Source organism: Apus apus, chromosome Z, assembly GCF_020740795.1.
Source record: "Apus apus isolate bApuApu2 chromosome Z, bApuApu2.pri.cur, whole genome shotgun sequence".
In the NCBI taxonomy this organism is placed as follows: Eukaryota; Metazoa; Chordata; class Aves; order Apodiformes; family Apodidae; genus Apus; species Apus apus.
In genome coordinates this window covers 10,714,593-10,739,778 of record NC_067312.1, presented here as the reverse complement: position 1 = coordinate 10,739,778, position 25,186 = coordinate 10,714,593, and the positions used below count along the sequence as shown (strand labels likewise).

Below are 25,186 nucleotides of genomic sequence, written 5' to 3'. Positions count from 1 at the left end.
AGACTCAACATTTTTTAAAGGAATATGAAATTTAAATGGTACCAGGGGCTATACTTTGAACTTCAGATAAGAAGTGCTATTCAGCTTTAACAGAACTAGGTCTTCTGGGGATGAAGGTGTACTCTAAGTAGTACATGTGGAGCTACAGAAAATTATTGAGAAATTGGTAAAGACCAAACTGAACAATTTGCATCTCCTAGGTAGAATTCTGAAATCTGTAGTGATCCAAAGAAACTCACCTTGCCCTGCCCTTTCTGATGTTAAAGGAAATTAAGAACCAAATTAAAACATTAAGAGTCCATTAAGAACTCCATTTAAGTGGAGTGCCCTAATTCAGTACCATTTTCTAATTACTAGTCAGGCAGCTTGCAAATCTGAAAGTTTCATTGTTCATCACTGAGTGGGGACAAGAGTTTACCACAATTCTGGGCTGGCATGGTCTGCATCACTGCCTTAATGCAAGCACTCCAGGAGCATCAAAATATGCTTTAGAATGCAAACTTGGACAAATGGGGGAACTGCAGTTAAAAAGCATGTTTAACAACCCCATCACCTCCAGAGACCTTGGAGAATGCATTTATCCCTCTGCAAGACTAGCCACAGTCTGGGGCATTCTGGGTTGCAGGATGTGCAAGCCATGTCACATAGATCCCCAGAGAGCCCTCTCTTTAGTCACCTCTAAGGCTTTCAGAGGAAATCCCCCATCTCCATCCATGCTGCTCCTGAACCCCACCCAGATAATATATAGAAGCAGGAAGGTTCCACTACTCCTTCCCTGGGAAAGTGACAGAATATTCTCTCTCCCTACAAGGGCTGCACCTGAACTGCAGGGCAAAAGCCAGAATTAGACAGACATCTTATTTGACAATACTGACTAATAAGGAACACACAAACCCTTTGTCTCAACAACACACTCTTAACACCTGCTTCTTGGCACAAAACAACTAGTTTCCAAAACAACCACTGGGGTACTAATTACCTATATGTGATATAAACCCAAAGTTTGTCACTATTCTGGGTGGCAGCAGGTGCTTTTCCTGCTGTTGGACTTGGACAGTATGTATTCAGCTGCAAACAGGAGGTCTGGCCAGTAGATCAGTTTTTCAAGCAGTCCTGTAAACGGCAATAGAAAGGCACGGGAATATACAAGTACTGTATACAGTATCATACAAATGGTACTGGGCTTTCCTTCTTTCTTCCTCTCTAGAACTGAATTATGAGTCAATTTATGACTGGAAACAGAAAACAAATAAGTCCATATTGAGAATTGTATTGATACAGCTATTAGTAAATCATCAGTGCTGTTATGTTATGTTTTAACAGGGAAAAGTCAAGAAAGCAAATCTGGCAGGATAGAGGACAGCTGCTCAGTAGGTGGATAATGCTTAGAAATTATATATTCCTGAAAGCTTAAAATAGATATTCAAGTTTCAAATAAAGGTATCCTTCCTCCTTCTGTGCAAATATTTTCCTACATAGGATTCTGGGAGGAAACAACTGTTCATCACCATGGTGCTAATCACCATTCAACCCAGAAGCCAAGGTGATTATCACAAGAGTGAATTGGTCTCACTAACAGTCTGTTCACTGAGCCAGCCTCTGGACTGCAGTCTCTGAATTCAGAATGCAAGGTTCTCATTCAAAAAGCAACAAATATACCTGATTTCTAGTCTTGAATCAAGAAGCACTGAACAAATCCAAGATCCCAGGAACCAAAACAGGACAAAAAGCAGGGCAAACAGCAACGCAGCCCTGATAGCTCATGTGAATTTCTCCAATATTTGTTGCTCCACACCATAAAGAAGCACTAATAAAGAGATACAGCTAATCATCCAATGAAGAGTTTATGTTCAACAGTCATTTGAAGCTTGAGATTTCATTTTCTCATACTCAAGATCTCCAGAGGATCAGATTCTGATATCCCAGGGCTATTTCTTTTCTCAGGTTTAATTCGAATCTACCACGGACTAGATTAGCATCACTACCAAATAAAACCAAGACACACTTGCAGAAGGAGATGACTGGGGCCTTTCAAACACTAGAGCAGAACTGCACAGGCCCCTTTTACTAGGATTTTGCTATGATGTCCTTCCCTTCTACTCTCTTCATAATTCTGCCTACTTCTCTGCAGCCATTTCTTGGTATTCTTCATATAATTCCTCAACTTCCTTTGATACCAACATTGCCCAACCCATTGTATTTTTGTTAATACTACACCAGTGCTCAGGGCAAGAGATAAATGCTATGGAGATTTTAAAGTATATCCCTCCATCCCTCAGAAAGGAAGTGTATCCATGCACCAGAGATTTCAAGTACTTCCAAGAATAACAGAAAGCTAAAAGAGACCATCTTCCCTTGAGCAAGTATTTATGAGCTTATGATAAAAAGGTAAGTGCCCCATCATCAGACTATTATCTGCACTTGCAATAGAGAAACATCCTCCCAGAGAAACAACCTGGTGCCAGCAGACCCATAAACCAGATGGCTGCAGCATATATGTCACAACTGATTCCAGTTTGCTGCACTTCAGACATTGCCAATTCATGGAGCAGCCCTGTTGAACAAGTCTGCAAATGGATTTTGTTTCAAATTGCAACAAAGTGTTGCTGAATTTGAGCATTTTGTTACTGCAATTTGATAAGCCAATTTGTTGGCTTATCAGATACTCAGTTTCTTAAAAATATAGAGGGTAAGAGAAACAAGCTCTGCAGAAATAACTAACAGGCTTGTGGAAAAAGATCCTTTTATTTCCTGCAGAAGGGCAGAATAGAACATGGACAAACAGCACATTCTGATTCTGAGGAATAAAACCCCACGTGTCTACCCAAAATTTCAAGGCATAGACAATTGAACTGTATTTGTGACCAGCTTGAACATTCTTTTTACTCCAACGTAACATTTTTTGGAAGCCGTAAACAGACATAAGGGAGATACTGGGGGTTTTTGAGTTTTTTTACAAATAGCAACAATAATGCTTCTGTTAGGAAGAAATCCCTCCTGAGTTCAGTATACAGGGAAGTTCAGTCATTAACTTACTGGATCTCTGAACTGTTGCTTGTCCCTCAGAAACTCAATTTCTAATTCCTCAAGCACAGCGTATGCTCTTCAAACATTTAAAAATTAATTTAATTTTTCCATTCTGGGCCAGAAATTCTTCTGTTAGAAGAATTTTAACATGAACATGGCAAAGCAAAGAACACAGTTGCATGAAAAAACCTTTCCGTAGATTTCTAGTAATGATACAACTTGTTTTCCCAATCCAGCAGCACATCTACATTCTGGCCTCACCACTTTCTTAATCTCCCAGCATGATCACTCCTCTGCCTCCTCTTTTAATTACACAACTGCCACCTTCAGTTTCCTTTACATATCTACCCCAGATAATGATACTCATCACACACTGAGTACCTAGCCTCACAGACCCCTGGCTCACAGTCTCTATATCTTACCTGTTCTGATGCTGGACAGCTTTCAAATAATTCACTAAGTAAAGCTTTTCTTTATGTGCGTTTTACCTTTCTACATGATTCACAAGTTTTGAGCCCAGTGTACTCTAAGTTGTTTTTCTCTGTTTCTTTAACTCTGCATGCTGAAAGTATTTTATGTTTATATTTTGAAAGGAAATGTGCAAAGTGAACATCAGCAGTCCCGTGAATAAAATAACAAGTTCTTATCTAATGCTTTGTAATATATGAAAAGTAGAGTTGTATCCAGTTGTTTTCCATAGAGAAGCGCAGAATACTGCCATCATCACAGCCCACAGCCCGCTGCATAAGCTTACTTAATTTCGACCAGAGATTAGAAAACCTGCCTCTATGGTTATTCTTCAGAGGCAGTTCCAGTTCTCATCACTGAAGTTGTCTTCTACCTCCACCTTTAATTTTCTTACAGCAAATTTATTCCATTTTTTCTTTTATAAACAGTAAGCTTAAACAGACCACCTTCCTCCCTGCTGCTTATCTCCTCTTCCCCAATATAGTTCAGGCACAAACAGGTTCAAGCAAGGATTAAACCAAGACACAGAGCCACTGCTAGCTATTGAACATAGCAACTACTGCTCAGAAAGACTTTAATACGGATTATTAAAAATAGCTGCAAAGTAAACCAGAGTCATCTCTGCCCATCTCTGCTCTACATGCACCATGCCTTTCACCTCTGCCATGGGCTCCATAACATCCCTTTAGAAATATTCTATGGGGACAGATCTGGTATAGCTATTTTTACTTTCTTGAAACAGCATTGTTCGTATCCTTCTCCTGTCCCAAACTGCCAAGCCTCTCTTTTGAAAGGTTAACAAACTCATCCTGTCCTCTCTTGACACATCCTCATACTTTCCTCATTGCCACTGAACTCTCTCCAGAACCTGCCGCAGTCTGGAATCTCCCTTCTTGAACATGGATAGCCACAACTGTCCTCTGCAGGAATATATTTCCTCTTAGTCATTAGTAATTTCTAAAATTATGGTGTTTTTCTATTGTTTTTGACTCCACGGTCTCTGCTCTGTACAACAGCAGTGTGCCTGTTCCCTGGCTGCTGCTGCCACTAGCCTAGTTTTCCTCTGCTCTCCATAGCATTTTTCCCATACTGAGATCCCACAATTCCATTGCAACATTATAACATCTTGGTCAAGCATCTGAATCAACCCCAGATGAGTGTATTATTCATCTCAAATACTGGGAATCACGGGTCAGAGGTTTCTGGTGAACTCCAGAAAAAAAAGTTATCTTGAATCTAGCCAACCGTCTACATCAGTTTTGAAAGAAAACTGAGTTATGGCTTAACTACATTATCCTTAACCAACTGCAACACAGTAGCTGCATGCTTAGCCACAATATGGTTGCAACAAAACCAAGGTGCCTATGATGCAATTGCTCAAATGCTACAAATTGTGAAGTTCACCTCGCAACCCTTGAAGACAAATACAGAAACACTATGGGACTGAGGATGAACAGAGATGTTTCACCAGTAGCAGCTGTGTCTGAAAAATAAGCAAATAGCCCCAGCCTGAACTCTGACTTAAAACTCTGCCATATCAAAAATACAAGCATAAATGATGTGCATTTGGGGTCCCAAGTTAGGCAATAATGATGATGATGATGATGATGATGATGATGATAATAATAATAATAATAACAATAATAATAACAATAATAATAATAACAACAATCAACAATTAAAATAAACCCTGTGATTCACTGGTATCCTTTGCTGGATCTTTCAGTTTGGTTTTCTCAAAAAACTAGAGCCTGAGGCAGGTACAAAATTTGACTCTTTCTATTCCTACGATAGCTATGGATTTGCACAAGTCTGTTTATACTTCACAGACTTCTGATTCCTTAGACCGAGTCCATCAAGCTGGAACACTAAGAAAATAAAGAATTAACAGAAACAGCCCCACCTTCCTACTCAAGATTTAGCACATATGGCAGAAACTTCTATTCCATTTAGACTATGATATTCTCATAGAATCACAGGGGTTGGAAGGCACCTCTGAAGATTAAGTCCAATACCCCTGCTGCAGCAGGAACAACTAAGGGAGACCACACAGTAACGTGCCCAGGTGGGTCTTAGAAGTCCCCAGAGAAGGAGACTCCACAACCTTTCTGGGCAGCCTGTCCCAGTGCTCTGTCACCCTCACAGTAAACAAGTTTGTCCTCATGTTGAGGTGGAACTTCCTGTTTTGTAGCCTGGGGCTGTTTCCCCTCATCCTGTTACAGGGCACCACTGAAAAGAGATTGGCTCGTTCTTGACACCCACCCTGCAGATATTTGTAGATATGAGTGAGGTCCCCTCTCAGTTTTCTCAAGACTAAGCAGCCGCAGGTCTCTCTGCCTTTACTGGTATGACAGATGTTCCAGCCCCTTAATCACCCTTGTAGCCTCCATTGGACCATTTCCAGCATATCCCTGTGCCTCTTGAACTGGGGAGCCCAGAACTGGACACAATACTCTAGATGTGGTCTCACTAAGGCATAGTAGAGGAGGAGGAGAACCTCCCTTGACCTGCTGGCCACACTGTTCTTAATACATCCCAAGATACTATTGGCTCTCTTGGCCACAAGGGCACATTGGTGTCCCATGGATAACCTGTTGTCCACCAGGACCCCAAGGTCCTTCTCCATGGGGCTGCTTTCTAGCAGGTCAACCCCTAATCTGTACTGGTGCATGGTGTTTTTTCTCCCCAGGTGCAGGACTCTACACTTACTCTTGTTGAACCTCATTAGGTTCCTCTTTGCCCAGCTCTCCAGGGCCCATGTATTTATAGATGTCCAGTTTCCTTAGTAGATTTTTAACCCAATCTTCTTCAATCAAGGTCAAGTCTTTATCACTCCTGACTTCTGTGGTTTGGGAATCCTGAGGGTCAGCCTTAGCAGTAAAGACTGAGGCAAAGAAGGCATTAAGAAACTCCACCTTCTCCATGTCTTCCATCAACAGGGCACCCACTTCATTCAGCAGTGGGCCCATGTTTCCTCTGGTCTTTCTTTTACCGCCAATGTACTTAAGAAGCCTTTCTTGTTGTCCTTTACTTCCCTAGCCAGTTTTAATTCTAAGGAGGCCCTACCTTTCCTTGTTGCATCCCTACACCCTCTGACTACATTCTTGTATTCTTCCCAAACAGTCAACCCCTTCTTCCATGATCTATGAACTTCTTTCTTCCACTTAAGTTTGTTCAGTAGTTCCCTGCTCAACCATGCAGGTCTCCTGGCTCTCTGATTTGATTTCTTACTCTTTGGGACACTCTGATCTTGAGCTTGGAGAAGATTTGCTTGAATACTAACCAACCCTCTTGGGCCCCCTTTCCTTCCAGTACCCTATCCCATTGGATTTCTCCAAGCAGTTCCTTGAAAAGGCCAAATTTAGCTCTTCCAAAATCCAGGGGTTTGACCCTGCTAGATGCTTGGTACCTGCTGCACATGATCCTGAAGTCTTATCATCTCATGGTCACTACAACCAAGGCTGCCCCCAACCATGATGTCTTCTACCGATTCCTCTTTGTCTATAGTAGGTCTAATAATACACCTCTCCTTGTTGGTTTCTCCAGCACCTGAGTCAAAAAATTATCATCAATGCACTGGAGGAACCTCCTGGACTGTACCTGCCTGGCTGAGTGGTCTTCCCAGCAGATATCAGGGTGATTGAAGTCCCCCATGAGAACCAAGGCCTGTGATTGTGAGTGACTCTCAGTTGTCTGTAGAAGGCCTCATCAATGCCCCCATCCTGATCCAGAGGCTTGTAATAATCACCCACAATAGTGTCCCTCTATTAGCCTGCCCCTTAATCTTTACCCACAGGCTTTCAACCTGCTCTTCATCTGCCTGAGGAAGAGCCCAATACATTCCAGTGGCTGTCTCATATAAAGAGCAATTCCACCACCACTTTGTTCTCAAGCAGGAATAGAAATTTGAGACCAAATCAAGAAACTGTTTTATAAGCAATTAAAAATAACCTGACCCAACAAAAGTTCAAATTAATACTTTTTTCTCTCTTCCCCTCCTTTAATCAAATTTATTTTACATTTCTCCACTGTGTAAGGTCTCATTTACTCTTCAAGGTCACAGCTCTTTGAAGAGCATTTCTTTGAAGAGAGGGCTTAGTTTTTGAACGCTGCATAAAAAAAACCAAAGTAAACAAAAATGCTAGTAGGAAGATCAAATACTGCCTGTACACTTAAACAACACCTTCCTCTCTGACCCATCATCTGTGCTGGCTCAGCCCCAGGTCTGTATAAAGCAATTCATCCATAAACATCTACTGTTAAAAAGACAAAACCCCTTGCCAATCTGCACTTGGTACAGAGAATCTGAGCTAAGTCCATGGAGTACCTAAGCAGGAACCCAGTGCTGCTCTGAAGAACTTAAAACAATAAAACAGGCTAATGGTTAAAACAAGCAACCTGACTGGGATAGCAGGGGGAGGAGAGACAGAACAAAAATCAGAATATTCAGCCTAGTACCCTATTCACCCAGCCCACTGCCTCTCCTGAATGCAGAATATGTTAGTAAATACATCACCTGAGAAAGATTAAACAGTAGATGGCTTTAAACAAAACAGATGTGAAAGAATCAATAATTAAACTTCTTTTAAAGCACATCAATCACACTGTTGCAAATAAGCTCTTCTGTGTCAGTGGAGCTGTCTGTCCACCGGGTGATGGGGGTAAGTTTAGCCCAACGGCACCTTTGCAGAAAACAGTCATTTTAATAAATTCAGCTCCTCTGATGACTGAGGTATCACCTATATGTTTAGGAGAGCTCTGGTAACGTTTCTGGAACAGCTGCACCCCACTGGCCACTACTCACTCTGCAAGCAGTCTGCATTGAGCAAGTCTTGGCACTTCTCATGGCACTTGACTCCACATTCACCGCAGCGCATCCCCTGCCGTGCAATTCCCCACAGCAGCCCCTCACATTCGTAGCAGTAGGTAGGAGTTGTGGCTGTCCACACTTCGAAGTTGTGAGGGGTTGTACAAGAGATGGGGTAAATTAAGGCTTGCAAGGTCTTCTTGTAGACATGAGATTTCTGAAAGGCAAGAGCACACATAAACCAACATCCAGAAAGGTGACTGAACTTGCTTTTGCTGGTTAGCATATGAGTTTTAAGGGAAAAGGCACAAGCAGTGCAATCAATCTACACATTTGACATAGCCAAATTTATCAAACTTTTACAAGCAGCAGGAGAGGATACCCTTTCAAAAATGTTTCTCCATGCATTTGGGAAGTGGAGGAGCCGAAAAAAATGTTTGTGTATGAGGGATACCTTGCATAAAGCAAGTTTCACATACTGTCCCCCATTGTAGATAGCACAGAAGGAAATGGTAAAATTGTATTTTTCAGGATCATATCGACATATTAAATGTTATTTTTCACGTTTGGTTTCTTAAAGCAAATTAAACAAGAAGCCTTGCATCTATATTTTTAGACATCTGTGAAGCTGGGTCTGCATTCAAGAGAGCCAAATTCCCTTAATTTGCTGACTAAAAGTTAATAGGAGCCAAGCTACCCTCCCACTTACCAGCTCTTCATCTTTGAGAGATGTTCTAGTGGCCATTGCTGAGGTAATTCCGGCTTTCCGGGACTGAACCAGTGACTAAGAAGGAAGAAAATTCATCATTCACGACAATATTCAGAAATTGACTCACTCTACATGCCCAGAGTTGTGACCAAGGGGATTCTCTCCACCCAGACACCAAACCAGAACTCTGTAATACTCAGGTTTGTTCCTTAAATGATAGCTCACATCTCAGAAGAGTGAAATGCATACTCTGAGGGGTCTTCAAGTTGCTTCCATCTGCCCACAACCAGTCTCACTCTGGTAAATTTTTATTTGTTTCTCTGTTAAGAACTGTCAATGAAACGGGGGTTCATGTATCCACTTCTATGTTCTAGTAGCAATGGTAATTCTGCTGTTGCCTAAGGTCACCACATGGGACTCAGTCTTCTACATCTAACTTTATTCACTGCCAAAAGGAGATTTTTTAATCAGCTTCACAACACATACAACACCCAAACAGGACAGTGAGGGGGTGTGAAATAAACAGGTTTAAAAAAGGAAAGACCAGGTTGGGAGCACAGGCTTGAATGTGCTGGTGTTTCACATTCACTGGCCATCACTGAATACAATGAACAGCATTTTCCCCTCAAAACTGCCTTCTTCTCCATCACATCAACACCAAATTCTGCACCCTTGGACAGCCCAGGGCAGTGCTTTTGCAGCACCTCATACTGGCGTACAAAGGTTTTCTTCAGCAAGCCAGACCACTTAGATGAAGGCAGAGAAGGAAATTAAGGGCAGAAACAACTGCTTTGAAAACATCAAAACTTATCAGAAATATCCCTTTATGCTCTGATTTATCCTACTTGAAGGCACGCAGAAAAAGTTCATTCCATCAGTGATGGAGCAGGACAGAGTACTGGACACACATGCACTGCAGTACAGTGGGTTCAAAATGAAAACTAAAAAAAGTGGAAGGAAAATAAAATAATGTTTGTTTCTGGTAAAGAATTGGTGGATAGTCTTTAGCTCCACTTACCATGGCCTGTGGAGAGAGAGAATGAAAGCAGACAAAAGAAGTAACACAAGTTAATGCCATTATTGCAAAGATTTAAGATACAAGCAATTCATAAGACACATATTAAGCTTCCCATGCTTAAGCTGGCAGAGAGAAATGCATGCATCTTTTCACAGGAATTACAGGATATGGAAACTTGGGTGTTTTGGCTGTTACAGCATTTTCCCCAAGTATGAGATTGCTGTGTGTGCTGAACACAGCCACCAGAAAACCATTTGTCCTGCAGAAGTGTTATTTCACCATATCACACAAGCATAGGAAACTTGTCCTTATTACTCGCTCAGTTCTTGTGCTTCCTCAGTGCAGAAGCCTACTGGCAATTTTGCAAATTACTTTGAAAATCCAAGCACAATCCAAGCTCATTTATCTACCCTCTGAAATTCCAAGCTTCTGGCAAATTGCCAGACCTCACATGGACATTGTAACTTTCCCCAAAGTATGTGATTTTTAGGAAAACATTTTAAAACAATGCAGGCCCCAAAATATCCAAATATTCCGTGCAGAAAAAAGGAGAGAGCACACGAAAAAATATCTTAATTCTGCCTAATGAAGAAACTGTCTTTGAAACAGCAGCTCGTTCTCACTGAGATTTTTCCAAGCACAACTTCTAACCTCTTACTGCAAGAAGAAGTTGAACTAAACAGGAAACCTTCAACTTCTTGAAGTGTCAATGAATGTTAGCATACATCAAAAAGTAAAGTCACTTGCACCAATGATTGTGTCACTGAAGAAAAATTTCTTACCAGATCACTGACAAGCGGAATTGGCTTTTTTTTGCGTAAATCAGGCATGCTATCAATGCCATAGAGACCACCTGCAGGCCTGGAAATTCAGGAGGAAGGGAAAAGAAAAAAAAAGATTAAAAATCTCACCAGTAGTGACAGACAGTAAACAGGTAAGTAAAAAACCTCCTTAGAACATCAGTCTCCTTGCGAATATCACAGTCAATGAGAAAAGGAGATATCAGTTCATGGCAAAGGCAACTTAATAATAAGCCAAAGCTGTTAATGCTAAAAAAAAAAAAGAAAAAAAAAAGAAAAAAAAAAAAGGTAATTTTCCCATTCACAGAGCTGAGGGTCTGACCTAGCTTAGAGCAGGCTGAACATGTGTTGCAGAGCACCCAGTGCTTCAGAGTCCTTGCTGCCAGCACAGTGAGTGGATGCAGCCTTATCCCCACTGTTTCTACGGGGCACTGTTTTGGCAAAAATACTTACCTAATGGCAGACCCAGTGCTCTCTGGCAGTAATTCACATGTGGCTTAGTCTGTGGTATCTGAGACACATGCCTCTGCTTTCAGAGGTACCTTTTGTTCCTTAGGGAGATCTCACTTTATAGTTTACTAATGGCAATGAGTGTCACAGCAAGAAACACTTCAGAAACTTGAAATATTCCATCTACAGTCTTTCTCCAACATCTTTCTTTCCACCTAATTAATTTAGGGTTAAGGGGTGGGGAAGCTTTACTGGAGGAAGCAAAATCAGTCAGAAGATTATACCTAGGAAAGTGAAAAGTTAATACTAAAAATTATTGTTTATCTTCTTCACACACAACAATCCAGATGTTTCTGCCCAGTGTTGTTGGTTGGGAGGGAGCACATTAAAGTGGATGAGCCACAGGGCAGGATGCTGCTACTCATGATCTGATTCTAGGCTAGAACATACTTAATCCTGGCCCTCAAGATGCATATAATTATTAGAGGAAAAAACTCTGAGAAGAAAGGAAATGCTTTTTATTTGGTGGTCAGTGTTGCAAGCCATAAAGACCTCTAAACGAGCTGCCATTTGCTTGTGGAGGTGGCAGTGGAGCAAAAGAGCCATCACACCAGCAACACCTGGGATCTGCAGAAACCAAACATAACAGCCTCCTTCCCTACAGATGAGACCAGGCTGAATAATTTGTATCTGGATCCTGCCATGCATGGATGTATGCCTGTGCTTGAAGAAGGTGTGTTAGTTCAGCTCAAATGACGAAAGTAAATCAACTGCATATATCTGAGAGTCCTTAAGGTAATGCCTTTTTTTTTTCTTTTTTTTTTTTTTCCTAAATTTGGCTACTGAGCGCCCATTTCTCTGCTGTTGCACTTATCATATTTACCCCCACCTGAAGAAGAGATCTGTGATGTGACTCCTTCCCTGCAATGAACACCTAGTTGCCAACCAAAACCCACAGCCCCTCTTTAATGTCTCACTCAACTTCCTCACCTCCACACTCAACTTCCTCACCTCCACACTGTTCTCATGCCTTGGTAACACTAGAGTTCCTGAGGCCTCATTCTTGGCTACAGAGACTATAAAGCAACATTCTGCCTCTCAATCCTTAGCCATTCATTTTCACCCAAAGGTGGCTTATACCTTTTTGCAGTTGCATAATAAACTGGCTCGCATTTCTAACCAGCATATTCTGCTGTTTTGGTACCCCCCACTCAGCTGAAATGCTTTAGGGCACCACAACTCCAGCAAACAGAAGCATGGGTCAAGCTGTTCTTACTGCAATAAAAAACACACATGGAGCTAACCCCTTAAAACAAACTAGGAAACCAAACTGCCACTACAAATTTACATATGCCATGAAAATTGGGAGGCTGGTAACCTGCACCCCTCACAAGCAGGACCTACTCAAATACCCTTTTGATACAGCCAAAAGTAAAAAAACCAACAATATAAACAAACCAAACAGAGACCAAAACCTAGACATGCTCTAGGATGTCACAGCACAACCTAGCACAAGGCTGTGTCAAAGAGGGAAGCAGTTGTTTGTATCCAGAAACATGCCACAGCACTGTAAGGGTAAAACTGCCTTTTTTGATGGGGCGTGGGAGGCTGACATGTCCGAGCCAGGGCTGAGCTGACAGCTGCTGCTGGCTGAACGAGCCTGGTGGGAAGGTGAGCAGCCACGTGTAACTGCAGGAACTGTGCTGGTTCTGCAGGCAGCCTGAGTCACATTTGCACCGCAGCACCGTGCACGGCTCCCTGCGCTCCTGCACGATGGAAACAACACACCTGCAGTCGGCTGCAGCAGCTCAACCTCACAGCTGGGAATGGAGGACAAACTGGAACATGGGAGAGGTGGAGTTTACAGCAGTTAATTAGAACTATTGGAGTCTTTAGACAAGAATAAAAACCATTTTCCAGTGCTGGCAATCCTTATAGTGAGGCTACATGGTGTTTTTACTAGCGGCCACCCTCATTTCCAAGAGAGAATTCCAGAAATTTGTTTTGCCCAAGTTACACTGCAAGAATCAGTTCTGGCTTATAATAGAAAAATCTGACCCACATCAAGAAATATCTGCATAACGTGTTTATATTGTCATAACTATGACCAGCCTTCCTGGATTCAACCATGGAATTTCATCTCCTGCTCTAACTAAAAACCCCTTCAGATACAAACTAACCATAGTGTTTTGAGGTAAAATAGGTGTCACAGAAGACTATGTAGCTGATGCCAAGAATTCCAGCATTATTTAAATCAAAGATTTGTGCCAATCGCTTGAATTATGAAAGCCTATGCAAAATAGAAAGGTATTCTGTCTGTAAGGTGAAAAGATACAACAAAATGGTCACATGTACAAATCCAGAGTCAATGCTCCTGCTAAAAGTCAGTGGCACAGCTGGGAATTTATACTTGTTTTCTATATCATTTCCAATTATTATTTTGTTATAATTCAACTGAAAGAGAACTGTAATACTCCAACATAAACACTAAATTTGCATATTTTATGAATTGAAGATGAGCTTAAATTATTGTGCTTGAGAAACACAAGCTTAAATTACTGTGCTTGTCTAGTTACAACCTGGTTTGTTGCAATATATTTGATGATAGACTGAGGTTTATAATAGAAGCAGTTGTAAGCCAGACTGACAGAGAAGAAGTATGTTTGAAAAGTGCTTATATTCACCACTGAAGTATCCTAGTGCCTAGTTATACACTCAGATGACCTGCTTTTAGCTTGTTGATGTCTTTTTTAAAAAGAATTTTCAGTAGCAATTTTTAATTTTCAAAATTACTCAGCTTGTTGTGCTTTCAGCTACCTCAATCCTTTTAATCAAGCACAATCTCTACTTCAATTACCAAAATTACAGTGTTTGTGCAGACAGAAGTACTGACAGTGCCTCAAATATGCACCCTATAGCTTGATATGTAATAGGGTAACTCTCCTCTGCAATGCATGTAATATTTATAGCATTATTATGGAGTGCTGTATTGAGGAGTGAATAGCATTTCTGTAAGAGGAGATGACTTGTGCTAATAAATAAAAAACATAGATATGAGATACTACACTCAGAGACTGACCCATAATACCAACTGTACCTTTTTTGTAAGCTCTCTCTCCAAAGCCAGTGAGCTACTGTTGCACTGTGCTAAAAGCCCAAATAGCTTAAAGCAAATATTCATCTTTTAATGCAAGCTTTATCACACAGATGCTTCCATTAAATCTTGAAAATTTAAGCAAGCAAAGATGGTTTGCAATGACAGAAGATTATTATTTCCTTCAAAGGACACCGCTTCTCTAATCTCCATATGAAAGAAGTACTCCAAACATAAGTACCTTAACATATTTTGTGACTAATGAGCCACAACGTGGCTAATAGTGAAATTAAAGATTCAACACCCACAAACACCTTTTCCAGAGGTGCTCACATAGGAAGTGAAAAAAATTACAGACAAGAGCAAATATTGCCTTGAATTGACAAAACACATTTTTAAGCGTTTCAGGACTGTAGGTGTATTCGTCTTTCAGGCTGGGAAATCATTTTGTGTGCATGAACCAATAAACTCAGTACATTGTCTCCTTGTTAAAGCAGGTAAAGGTACTTTTTATAGTTAGAATAAATCACTGCCTTCTGCTCCTGCTAATTACTGGTTCTCCAGCAGCCTGCTCAGCAAAGTCCCAGGCTCCTCAGTAAAGCTCAGGGTTGCTAGGCAGCTCCAGGCATCCACAGGTGTGCAGTAAGCTTTCTGGGAGCACCAACATCACAGAACAATTACTCTAAAAGCAGAAAGCTGTATAATGAAGCCTCCAATTTAACTTAGTGTTTTATTAGAGAAGCTTCCTTCAGTAGTATGAGAATTAACTTAAAAGAGTAGCAAGCCAACCCCTTGCCGAGATTTCAGGGTAAATCTGCTCCTAATGAGTGTACCACCACCAAACCACATCACCCTAACGGCATACACAGCCCATAACCTAGCAGCTTGTAAAATCTGTCATTGTCTTTTTTTTTTTTATCCAAGGAAGATTCTAGGGAAGATACCACGCTGGCACCTATTATGCAGTGTCATGCTGAAATTACACACAATCACAATTTGCCTGCTTCATTTGCTCTGAGTAGCATGTGATAGAGAAAACAGTCTCACCTGTGCAAAAAAGGCATGATGATGAACTGCTTTAAAAATAACCTCTGCTATGGAGACAGGCTGAGGGATCTGGGGCTACTAAGCCTGGAGAAGAGAAGGCTCCATGTACATCTTATACAGGCCTCCCAACCCCAGAAGGGGCTACAGGAAACTGGGAAGGGGTTTTTCACTACACAGGGCAGTGATAGGATGGGGGTTAATGGTTTTAAACTGAAAGAGGGGAGATTTAGGTTAGAGAGCAGGAAGAAATTCTTCACCATGAGGGTAGTAAAGCACTGGAATAGGTTGCCCAGGAAGGCTGTGGCTTCCTCCTGCCTGGAGGTGTTCCAGGTTGGATGAGGCTTTGTGCAGCCTGGCCTACTGTGAGGTGTCCCTGCTCATAGCAGGGAGGCTGGAATCTGATGATCTTTGAGGTCCCTTCCAACCTTAACCATTCTATGATTCTATGATAACAAACTGCAATGATCTCCAGAGTTAATGCAGTTTTGAGTGCTACAATGACCACAGAAATTGCTGCAAAGACAGAAGACTTGCCCAAAGCTACTTTTTTCTTCTAACAGCAAAAGACTGCAATCTTTCTGAGTTACTCTTTCCCTTTTCTGATACTATCGGTGACTGACTCAGGAAAACCAATCTCATCGAGACCTCCCTGTGCTGCTCAATAAGAGTTATTTAATAGTACTGCCATAAGCATTTCCCTCCATCATGTTACAGATTACATATTGTAATTATAACCCTGTCCTTAACCACAAATCTCTTCCAAGAGCTGCACAGCCCACCTTCAGATGTTTAAGAAGAGACTCTGAAACATAGCAGCAGCCTGGCCCTAGGTGAGGCATGGCCACTTAGTTATTCTTGACAAGAGCCATTTAAAACATCAGAAGTGCTGCTTCTCCCTAGATTGAACAGCAGACCTCAATGTACACTGTAATTACAAACATAGGGAAATAAGGTCTCAAAATACCACTTACCCTCCTTTGAGCCAGGGTGGTTTTGATGGATCAGCCTCATCTTGACCCTTAAATTGAGGGAAAGGAGAAAACCAATATGAAATTAGTTTGAGAAGCACAAGAAAAATTATTCAGATTATATTATGTGGGAAGGATAATACACAACACTGCATGCAGGCAAATGCATACAGAAACTCATTCAAGCACCTCCAATGACCAATATTTCAGAACAGGTCACACAGGCACAGGCAGGCTATGCAATTTCATCGAGCACATCAGACTGGAACCTGAAGAGCCTGTTCAGTGCAATTCCTCTTTCAAAAAGCCATCTTGAAGACTAACTGATGTGATTCTTTTCTTCCAACCCAACAAAAGCATGAGTTATCAGAGAGCTCCTGCCACCACTCACATGAACATGGTCATAATGAAGATGTTAGAAATTAAAAGCACATACATGAAATGCACAAATGACGCATCAATGTGAAACTTTGTACAAACACTTCTGAAATCCATTCATGCTCAAATACAAGGACTCTTTAGTCCCCTAAGCAGGGAAGTCCCATTGCAGCTTCACCCATTCATATGCAAGTATTTAATTCCAAGAGGTGTAAAACCCTGGCTGTCACTTGCATAATTGCAGGTGAACTGGAAGCTCACAGCATAATGGAACACACCACAGACTGCAAATATGAAGATTAATTAATTCAAACCATGATCTTATGTCCATATTAGGAATGTATTTATAGAGGAATGTTTTGTTTCTTTGAAAATCTTCAGTGGACTGGTTAGAGCTGAGAAGTGCTTAAGCATTTGCAATGTACCTGGGGAAAAAAAGTTTTGGATAAGGAGACTATAACTGGAAACCTCTTTGTTCCATTTTACAGTTCATACACTGTCCTCCACTCCCTGAAAGAAAAGTTTGTTACAAATAGGACTAAGCAAGACACACTACTACTAGCTAACACTCCAACCTCAGACAATCACGTCTGCCAAGAGTATAAAGTAACTTATACACAGTGGAAAACAAAGCATTTCCAGCCATGGAACTTAGAACCTGAGAATCATCACAATGTAAAGTCATATGTCAGGAAATAAGCTCCAGTATTACACAAGATAAAAGGACACAGCCCCAAAATAAATATTCATTTACTTTGTCCTGTGCTTTGGATGAGCTATGCAACCTCTGGGTGAGCTGTTCACAGGTGGCAGACAATGTCTACCAAACACAACAGAAATAACCAGGGAAAACAAGTTTCTATTAGAAATCTCAATTTGTACAGAGCAAAAGTCCGAACTTCTTATTAGTTAGTCCTACAACTCGAGGGGCTAGGCAGATCTGAAGACTACACTAACTTTTTTACTTTATTTTTCAACAGGCATAAACAACAAAACATTATCTGTAACTGAATGGACACTGCAGCTTTTCTACATGATCATGCAGCCCTGAAGAGCAGGCAGGGGCCTGAAACCCATGGTCCAGCACAGGTGTATGTTTAACCTGCAGCCAGAGCAGCATACTGGGGACCAGGCTTCTGCAGTAAGGATAGTGCTCTACACGTCTCCAGTCCAAGCTGTGCTTCCAAAACCCTTCAGCCTGCAACCTGCACTTCCTCTGGAGGAATTTGAATCAAGTCCTGGTCAAAAGACTAGATTTCGTGAGGAAAATGCAACCAGACCCTTCAGAGCTCACAAGGGAGGCCATCCCTACCTTTGCCTCTCAACACTTGGAAAAGCTGTGACCAGAAAGCAATCTTGAAACGGAACATTGCTTTATACTGGACTGAGTGTGACAGGTGTTAGTTCAGCTGCACAGAATGACACAGAATGACAAACACAAACATGGCAACACTTACTGGTAAAAGGAAACAGTGCAACAGATTTTTCAGCTCATCTGAAAAATACTAAATATAAGTGGCCAATATTTGAGACATCAGGAACAGCACAGGCAATACCGCAGCATGGAGACCACAGTAGTATCAAGAACTCTTCTCAGCAGAACAAGATGCAGGGAAAGCTGTTATCTAACTGAACAATAACCATTTCCTACAGGCAACCACGAATCAACAGAGAATGGCCAGGATTGTGGATGCAGAGAAGGGCAGAAAGCACAATCAGGAAAAAAACCTCCATCAGGTCCCACGTTTTGAGACATGCCAAGTAAAAACTGCCAAGAGTCCAGATAAACTGAACTTCTCATTATTTAAATTACTTTTGCCAAGCCTTTTAGACATGGAAATAAAATTAATGTAAGAGAAGCACTTCCCTAGGGTCAAAATCACAAATCATCTTGGTACAACACCACAAAACGAAAGAGCAAGCTCTCAGTATGTCACAATATTGATGCAGGGGCAAGGCAGATGATGTCTGTGTGGAAATAGGAGTTATCACCCTCTGAAAACAAAGAGGCAATTTGCTCCAGGCAGCATTCACCAAGAGAACCAGCACCTGACATCCATCAAATGAGGGCTGATGCCTTAAGACTGTGGAAGACCCAATACAGTACCAATAGTTACGGGTGGGGAGAAGGAGGAAAATAAGATCCAGACTAGCATAGGCTCATTGTTGGCTTCAGCAGCTTGAAAAGCTTCAGAGCAAAGGAAAAAATTAACATGGAGGCAACTGGAAAACAGAAAAATATCATATAGGGTACTGTAGTTTTTGAAAGTGTTTTTTTTAAATGACAAAACAACCACTTTGCTTTAGACAGTAAAATGAATTATCAACTGAATTTTCATTTAAAAGAACAACTTTTGACACAATGCCATGTGATGTTACTGAGGTCAGAGAATCTGAGAAGGAGCTTTAAGGTGGATAAACAAGTAACTGTAACTGAGCCAGCCACAGACAATGCAATAAGGAAGCTAGTGGGAGTAAGGATATGCTGATAAAATCTGCTGATGAAAAACACCAGAGAATTATTGATACTGAACTCAGATGCCAAATCAAAGAACTGATGGCAGTGAAGACTGCAACAACAGAGGATTAAACGTACAAATGTCCAGGTCTGAGCCCCAAGGCCTGCTGTGAATTTGACTGTAGAGAAGGTGTTTCTCAGTGTAGAAAAGCATGTGACAACAGACTTGAGTCCTAGTCGTCACCCTGGCCACGAGCTACTATGATACAGCCATGTAAGGGGAGAATATAATTCACAGAGTGAAATGTCTCCATAAAAGTAAAGGTACAAGTATCGTTGTGCTGTGCTGGTCAGGCACCTTCAGAAAGGCATATACAATTTTTTTATTCTATATAGAAGAATTCATAGAGAAAAATGGCAAAAGCAGCATGAGGACATAAACCTAACACAATTCAAGAAGAACAGGACAGCTTGCTTACTCTATCAAAAAGAACCTTCTTGTGTGCTTATTCAATAGACTAGAGATCATACTGCATGGAAGCAGTGGAGGTTAAAAATTAGAAGGTGTAGTAGCTTCTCAAAGGGAGAAGTAGGCACCAAACTTACCTGGCTTTAAAGAAGGAAATGGGGCAGTTTGTATTGAGGTAATGGCCCAATATATCATACAGAGGCAGAGGGGCTGGCAGTCATCAAGAAGGCCCCTGCAGTCCCTCATTGCACTAACACATGTAGTCGAAGAACCAGAGGCCTCATTACAAGTGTTGGCATGAGGGTTAACAGGGTCCAAACACTTCTGAGTGTGACAGTTAAACACTAACAGCAGGGCTATTTAGATGGATTTGCTGCAGCTGGGATGTTTCCCACCCTCTGAAGCAGCACTTCCACCAAGATGCAGGAGGGTTCCAGGAGCTGCTCTGCATCTGGTCACCAGCCATGGATCTTGAGTTCAGCCTGGCTCACTTAGAGCCTGGGGCAAGCAGAAGAAGTGAAAGATGAGAAGAATACTGAAACAACTATGAGAGTTTTGAGCACTGTCCTTCCTGAAACAAATGGGAGGGCAAAGGGAAAGCAGATAGATTTGACACCTGGACATGAACATGTCACAAAAAGTCTTTTGCTGACTTATGCAGCACTTCTCCACACAGCTGTCACTTGACCTCTCCTTGAAAGCAGCCAGACTAGTCTGAATCTGAAACCCGTTTAAAAATTTAAATTTAAAAATTTAAAATTTAAAAATTCTCCAGTAAGCTTATAAAGAAGCACTGAAAAGATGGAGAAGGAAATGTGGAAAAAGCCAGCCCACTACATCTCTATTTTTTTATTATTTCTGATGCTGAACCAGTTTGCAAAATAATGCCAGTGAAAGATTAGCATAAATTTAATACCCTGGATTAAACAGGCATAGGGAAGGCAACATTTAGTGAAGCCTAAAAAGGAAACTAATGGGAGTGTTCCTTATTCAGAAAAAACAGCAGCTAGATCGAGAAGTAATTTGAGAAGTTACTTAACCGAGCTGCAGTTTGTAAATTTTGCAATTTAATTCATACACAGAATGATGTTTCAGTGGACAGAACAAAAAATTCTGTACTTCTGTAGAAAAGGAAGTCCATAAAACAGATGGAGAGGCAATGAAAAAGAAAAAAAAAAAAAAATCAAGCCTGAAGCAGCACAAGGAAAAGGAAGAACATTCCCAGATCTTTTTGCCTTCTCCATATAAATCCATTTTTCCACATAAACGGCTTTCTAACAATGTACCTTTCCATCACGTTTAAGTACTGTGTCTACCACATTATCCTCTTAGATAAAAAACAGATGTAAAACATGGAAATCTGCTTTACTTACACAGATAAGAAAAAAATCAATAATGACTTTTATTTGTTTTGAAAATCATCCTAACTTGTTTTCAAATACCATGCTTCATCATTAAACCTCAAAGACGTCAATTTAGCTATATATTAGTCTGAATCAGGCTAAATCAAGGAGCAGGTGTTTCACTGCTTCACTGCATTAAACTTCTGGTAATATCTAATTAGATCACTTCTTCAGGGGTATCAGCTGAACCAGACTGGACTAAGTAATCCCAGTTAAACAAGTCGATCTTGTGATTAAATGTCTTCACTGACTCAAGTACGCTATATTTTACATGGAACCCAAGGCTGCAACACAGTCAATTTAAATAATGATTGAAGACCCCCAGAGGAAGCTCCTTCCACCTGACGTATCTCCCAGAACCAGTTTTCCAGCTGCCATATGAGCAGCTTGAAGGAGGCTGCTGTATTTCTGCACTGAATCTGGAAAAGGACAGAATTTGACACCAATATGTGACATCAGGCATCTCTATCTTCCCAAAAAAAGGATTAATGGACATTTGCCAACAATAATGAAACAAAACTGCTGATTACATGAGCCAATAAAGCTTAGACATGCAAATTCATCAAACTCAAAGATGGGATCTGCATGGAGGTCCAAAAGCCATGTAATGTTCAGCCTACTCCAGGCATACAACTGATTCATACAACTAAGGAAGAGGCAAAAGCTGAATCCACACAGACTCAAGAAAATACATAAGCTAAGGATGCAAAGGCCAGACATTTTGCTATATGAGGTAGAGTTGCAAACACAAACTAAGATGTTACATAGCAGTTGACAAAAAAACGTAGTGGACCAGCTTATAAGGAAAGAGTTACCTATTGCCCACAGGGTGATAAAAAGAGAGGCAACTGGTCCATGAATGGAAAGGCAACAGCTATAATTTAAAAGGGAAAAGTCCTGCCCTTCACAAAGGGCTCCGAGCACCACTGAAAGCAAAATGCAGCCTGTAGCTAAAAAGGCACAGAATCTGCTGTAGACAGCTTCCAGCATCCCTAGTCCTGCTTAATCTCAGTATTTTAGCCCTTCGGGTACTTTGACTTTAACTTCTGTAAGTGTACAAACCAGGTAGAGATGGAATGAAATAACACAACTGAGGAAAAATGAGGAAATAGTTGGTTCAAACAAGATTCACTATGAGGAAGTCTGGAACAGGCAAGATAAGCAATTTGTACTCTGCTAACACAGGGCCTGAGCACACGACACCTTCCAGAGCACCAGCGGGAGGAGATCACTCCAAGCATCCGTGGCTTCCTCTTTGTAGAAAGTAACAGGCACTGAACAGACTCTTAACTCATACACAGTGTTAACAATTTCCTCTGACAACCATAACATGCTAAACTGAATCTCAGCCCCTCAGTGGGAGCAACTGGCTACATGAAGACAAGGCATGCACACACAGGAGTTTCAGAAAGAGATGTTGGTTACAAGGCACAACATGTACAACCTGGAGCTCTCCTCTACCTCCTTCTGTGAAGAAAAAAAGAGAAGAAGGAGAGGAACAAAAGTTAATAGAACAGATTTCTGCTATGAACTCTGTAAAATTATTTCAGACAGCAAGGTAAACATTTGCCGCAAGTTGATAAAACATTTATGCAGCAGAGAGTTTTCCCATGTGCTTCCTGGGACATACACCAGTTAATTAATCTCCACCAATTAATCTTGAGTTAAACTAATCAAATTTTATCCATAACTGCACATGCAATATAATATATGCTTTTGAGAGTTTATTTTTAGAGTTACAATTTCTGTTTTATTAACTAAAGAACTGAAAGTCATATTGATACAGAATTAGAGCTGCTATTTACCACACTGAAAAGAGAACCTGTATTTGTTTCAGAGAGCAACAGATTTGTTCCCCCTCTTCCCCAGACTCCAATCTACTGCCTACACCTGAAGTATCCCTTCCTTCTCTTCTCACCCCTTGCACATTTTGCCCTTATCAGGAAACTGGTAGCTTCCAAGGAACACATTCTGCTTTTGCAAATATCATAATGCAGAGAGATATTTTCTGGTTTTATAAATCTAGGCAATTCTCCTCTGAGGAAAAAACAAACAAACAAACAAAAAACCACCCCAACAAACCAGAAGCCTCCTACACTACATCTCATGTTTATGGATAGGAAATTTCAAGGCCAGTAAAGTTACATGAGAGACATACTCAAAACTTCTAGTGCAGACATGGTATTTTTAAAATATTCCAATCAGATAGTTCTGTATCAACACAGAAGAATCTTATTGTTCATTTGCATATGAAAGATGGAGGAAGGAATATCTTCATGGCAACAAGGGCCACTCAAATTGGTTTAATAGTTAAAATAGTTTTCAAAGTTCCTGTCTATATGGGTGTAATTACACACATGCAATAGCAGAGACAGAAAAATAGAGAAGCTATTTTAACTCTATCACTAAGAAGTCAAACGACTTCAGCAAATGAAGTATTGGATTGTAGCTAAAATAAAACCCCTACTTTCTACCTTAAGATATGCCTGCATGGATCCTCATCAGGGAAGAAACTCTGGATCACCCTGCAGGTCTCTCCTTTCAGAGCTAATGGAGGATAAAACAGGAGTGGCAGGACACAGCTCTCTTCTGCACAACAGCCAGTAGTGCTGCAGGAGTGCCATGTTTTCAGTCAGCTCTGCACACACCTGCCAACCTGGAGAGGCTGAGGAACCTTAGGGTCCATCCTAGATGTAGATGGCAACATGCTTTTTTGGGCACACTCGCTTATGAATGTTCCACTCTCAAGTGATTTTCTATACCTTCCTCCTGCCTGTCCCTTTCTATTAAGCAAATCATTTTCACCTAAGCAGCCTCAGTTCTACTTCAAGCCCTCTGGTTTTCTCCTTCTTTTTGCACTGCCTCTGCAAAACCTTCAAGGCCAAGTCCAATCTCTCCTCTCTTGTTTCAGTTTGTCCCAGGCAGATCCAGGCTTCCTTAATTCCTTTTTTTATCTCCTTTGTTCTTGAAACAGATCCCTTCCTGGTGCCTCCTCCTATGAAGTCTCTGAGTGAGGAAGACGCAGGACTTGTGTCCCTGCTCAGGTCTGCCATGGCTCTTGGTGATGCCAAGCAGGAAAAGCCCTGCTCCAGCCCCCTCGTTAGAAAACATTGAGGGCAGATGCAGTCTCTGGCAGCACAACAGCTCAACTACAGCAAGCTACCAATGAGCGTATGCAAAGTTCACATTTTTCAGAAGATTATTCACTTATTTGGGATTGATTCTCCACAGAAAAATCCTTGACACAGAGTAGCACTGCCAAATTTTAAGGCCTGAGGGCACTAGAGTTTCTCAAATATAGGCCAAACTTATTTTTATACAAACAAAAAGCAATAAATCTTGCATTAGATTCATATTTTGGAAAAAAAAGTATGGAATTTAAGCCAATTTATCTTTGAATTCTGAGACCCTTCAGTTTAAAGCTGTAAGCGACAGTTTCACGCCACATATAAAGTTTATCAAAGCTCTGAGAAACTGCAAAGATTTAAAATCTTCTGGTTATGTCTTATTATAGCAAGTATGCTCCTAGCTTCATCAATGGTGACTAACTTGGTTAAACCCAGATCACATAATTCTTTCACCATTCCACTTTTGAGCAATTTACATATACAAAAATCACTACCATTTTAGGGCTTTTTTTAAACATATAAAAAGTCAAAATATCTTCATCTTCACTTATGGGGTGTTTTTTTTTCCTTTTTCTCAAATTGAAACTTTAAAGGCTTGTTGAAATTTTCAGCGGATTTTTTTTCTGTTCACTTCAAATTAAGCACAACAATGCATCTGCCAAGTTCTAAATTGTTCTGGTAATTTGCATCTGTGTACAACTATAAATAATTTAAACCCTTCTGCCAGTGCATCATCTCTGATTCACCAAAATACACAGATTTACCAACACCTTCAAAGTTATCATCCATTCCTTTGCTGAAGACTGCTGCCAAACACACTTAATAAAAGTACCTTGAACTGAACTTCCAACCACGCATGAGTAAAACAGTGGTTCAGGCTCAGGACTAAAAAGCCAGCAGGCAGAACTAGGTTTTCAGTCACCCTGACCCAGTAATTTAAAGGCCTGCTGAGAACAAATTAT

General features: G+C 40.9%; 1 protein-coding gene across 1 annotated transcript in view; it reads right to left on the bottom strand.

Moving 5' to 3' along the window:
• Positions 1 to 25,186, bottom strand: part of UNC13B (unc-13 homolog B) — a 219,650-nt gene that overhangs the window by 73,461 nt on the left and 121,003 nt on the right. The window contains exons 11-14 of the mRNA XM_051642006.1: positions 16,392 to 16,438; positions 10,812 to 10,890; positions 9,012 to 9,086; positions 8,300 to 8,519 (exon numbers count right to left, since the gene is read on the bottom strand). Of these exons, the coding sequence (XP_051497966.1) occupies positions 8,300 to 8,519; positions 9,012 to 9,086; positions 10,812 to 10,890; positions 16,392 to 16,438 (421 nt within the window). The remainder of the gene's footprint in view (positions 1 to 8,299; positions 8,520 to 9,011; positions 9,087 to 10,811; positions 10,891 to 16,391; positions 16,439 to 25,186) is intronic.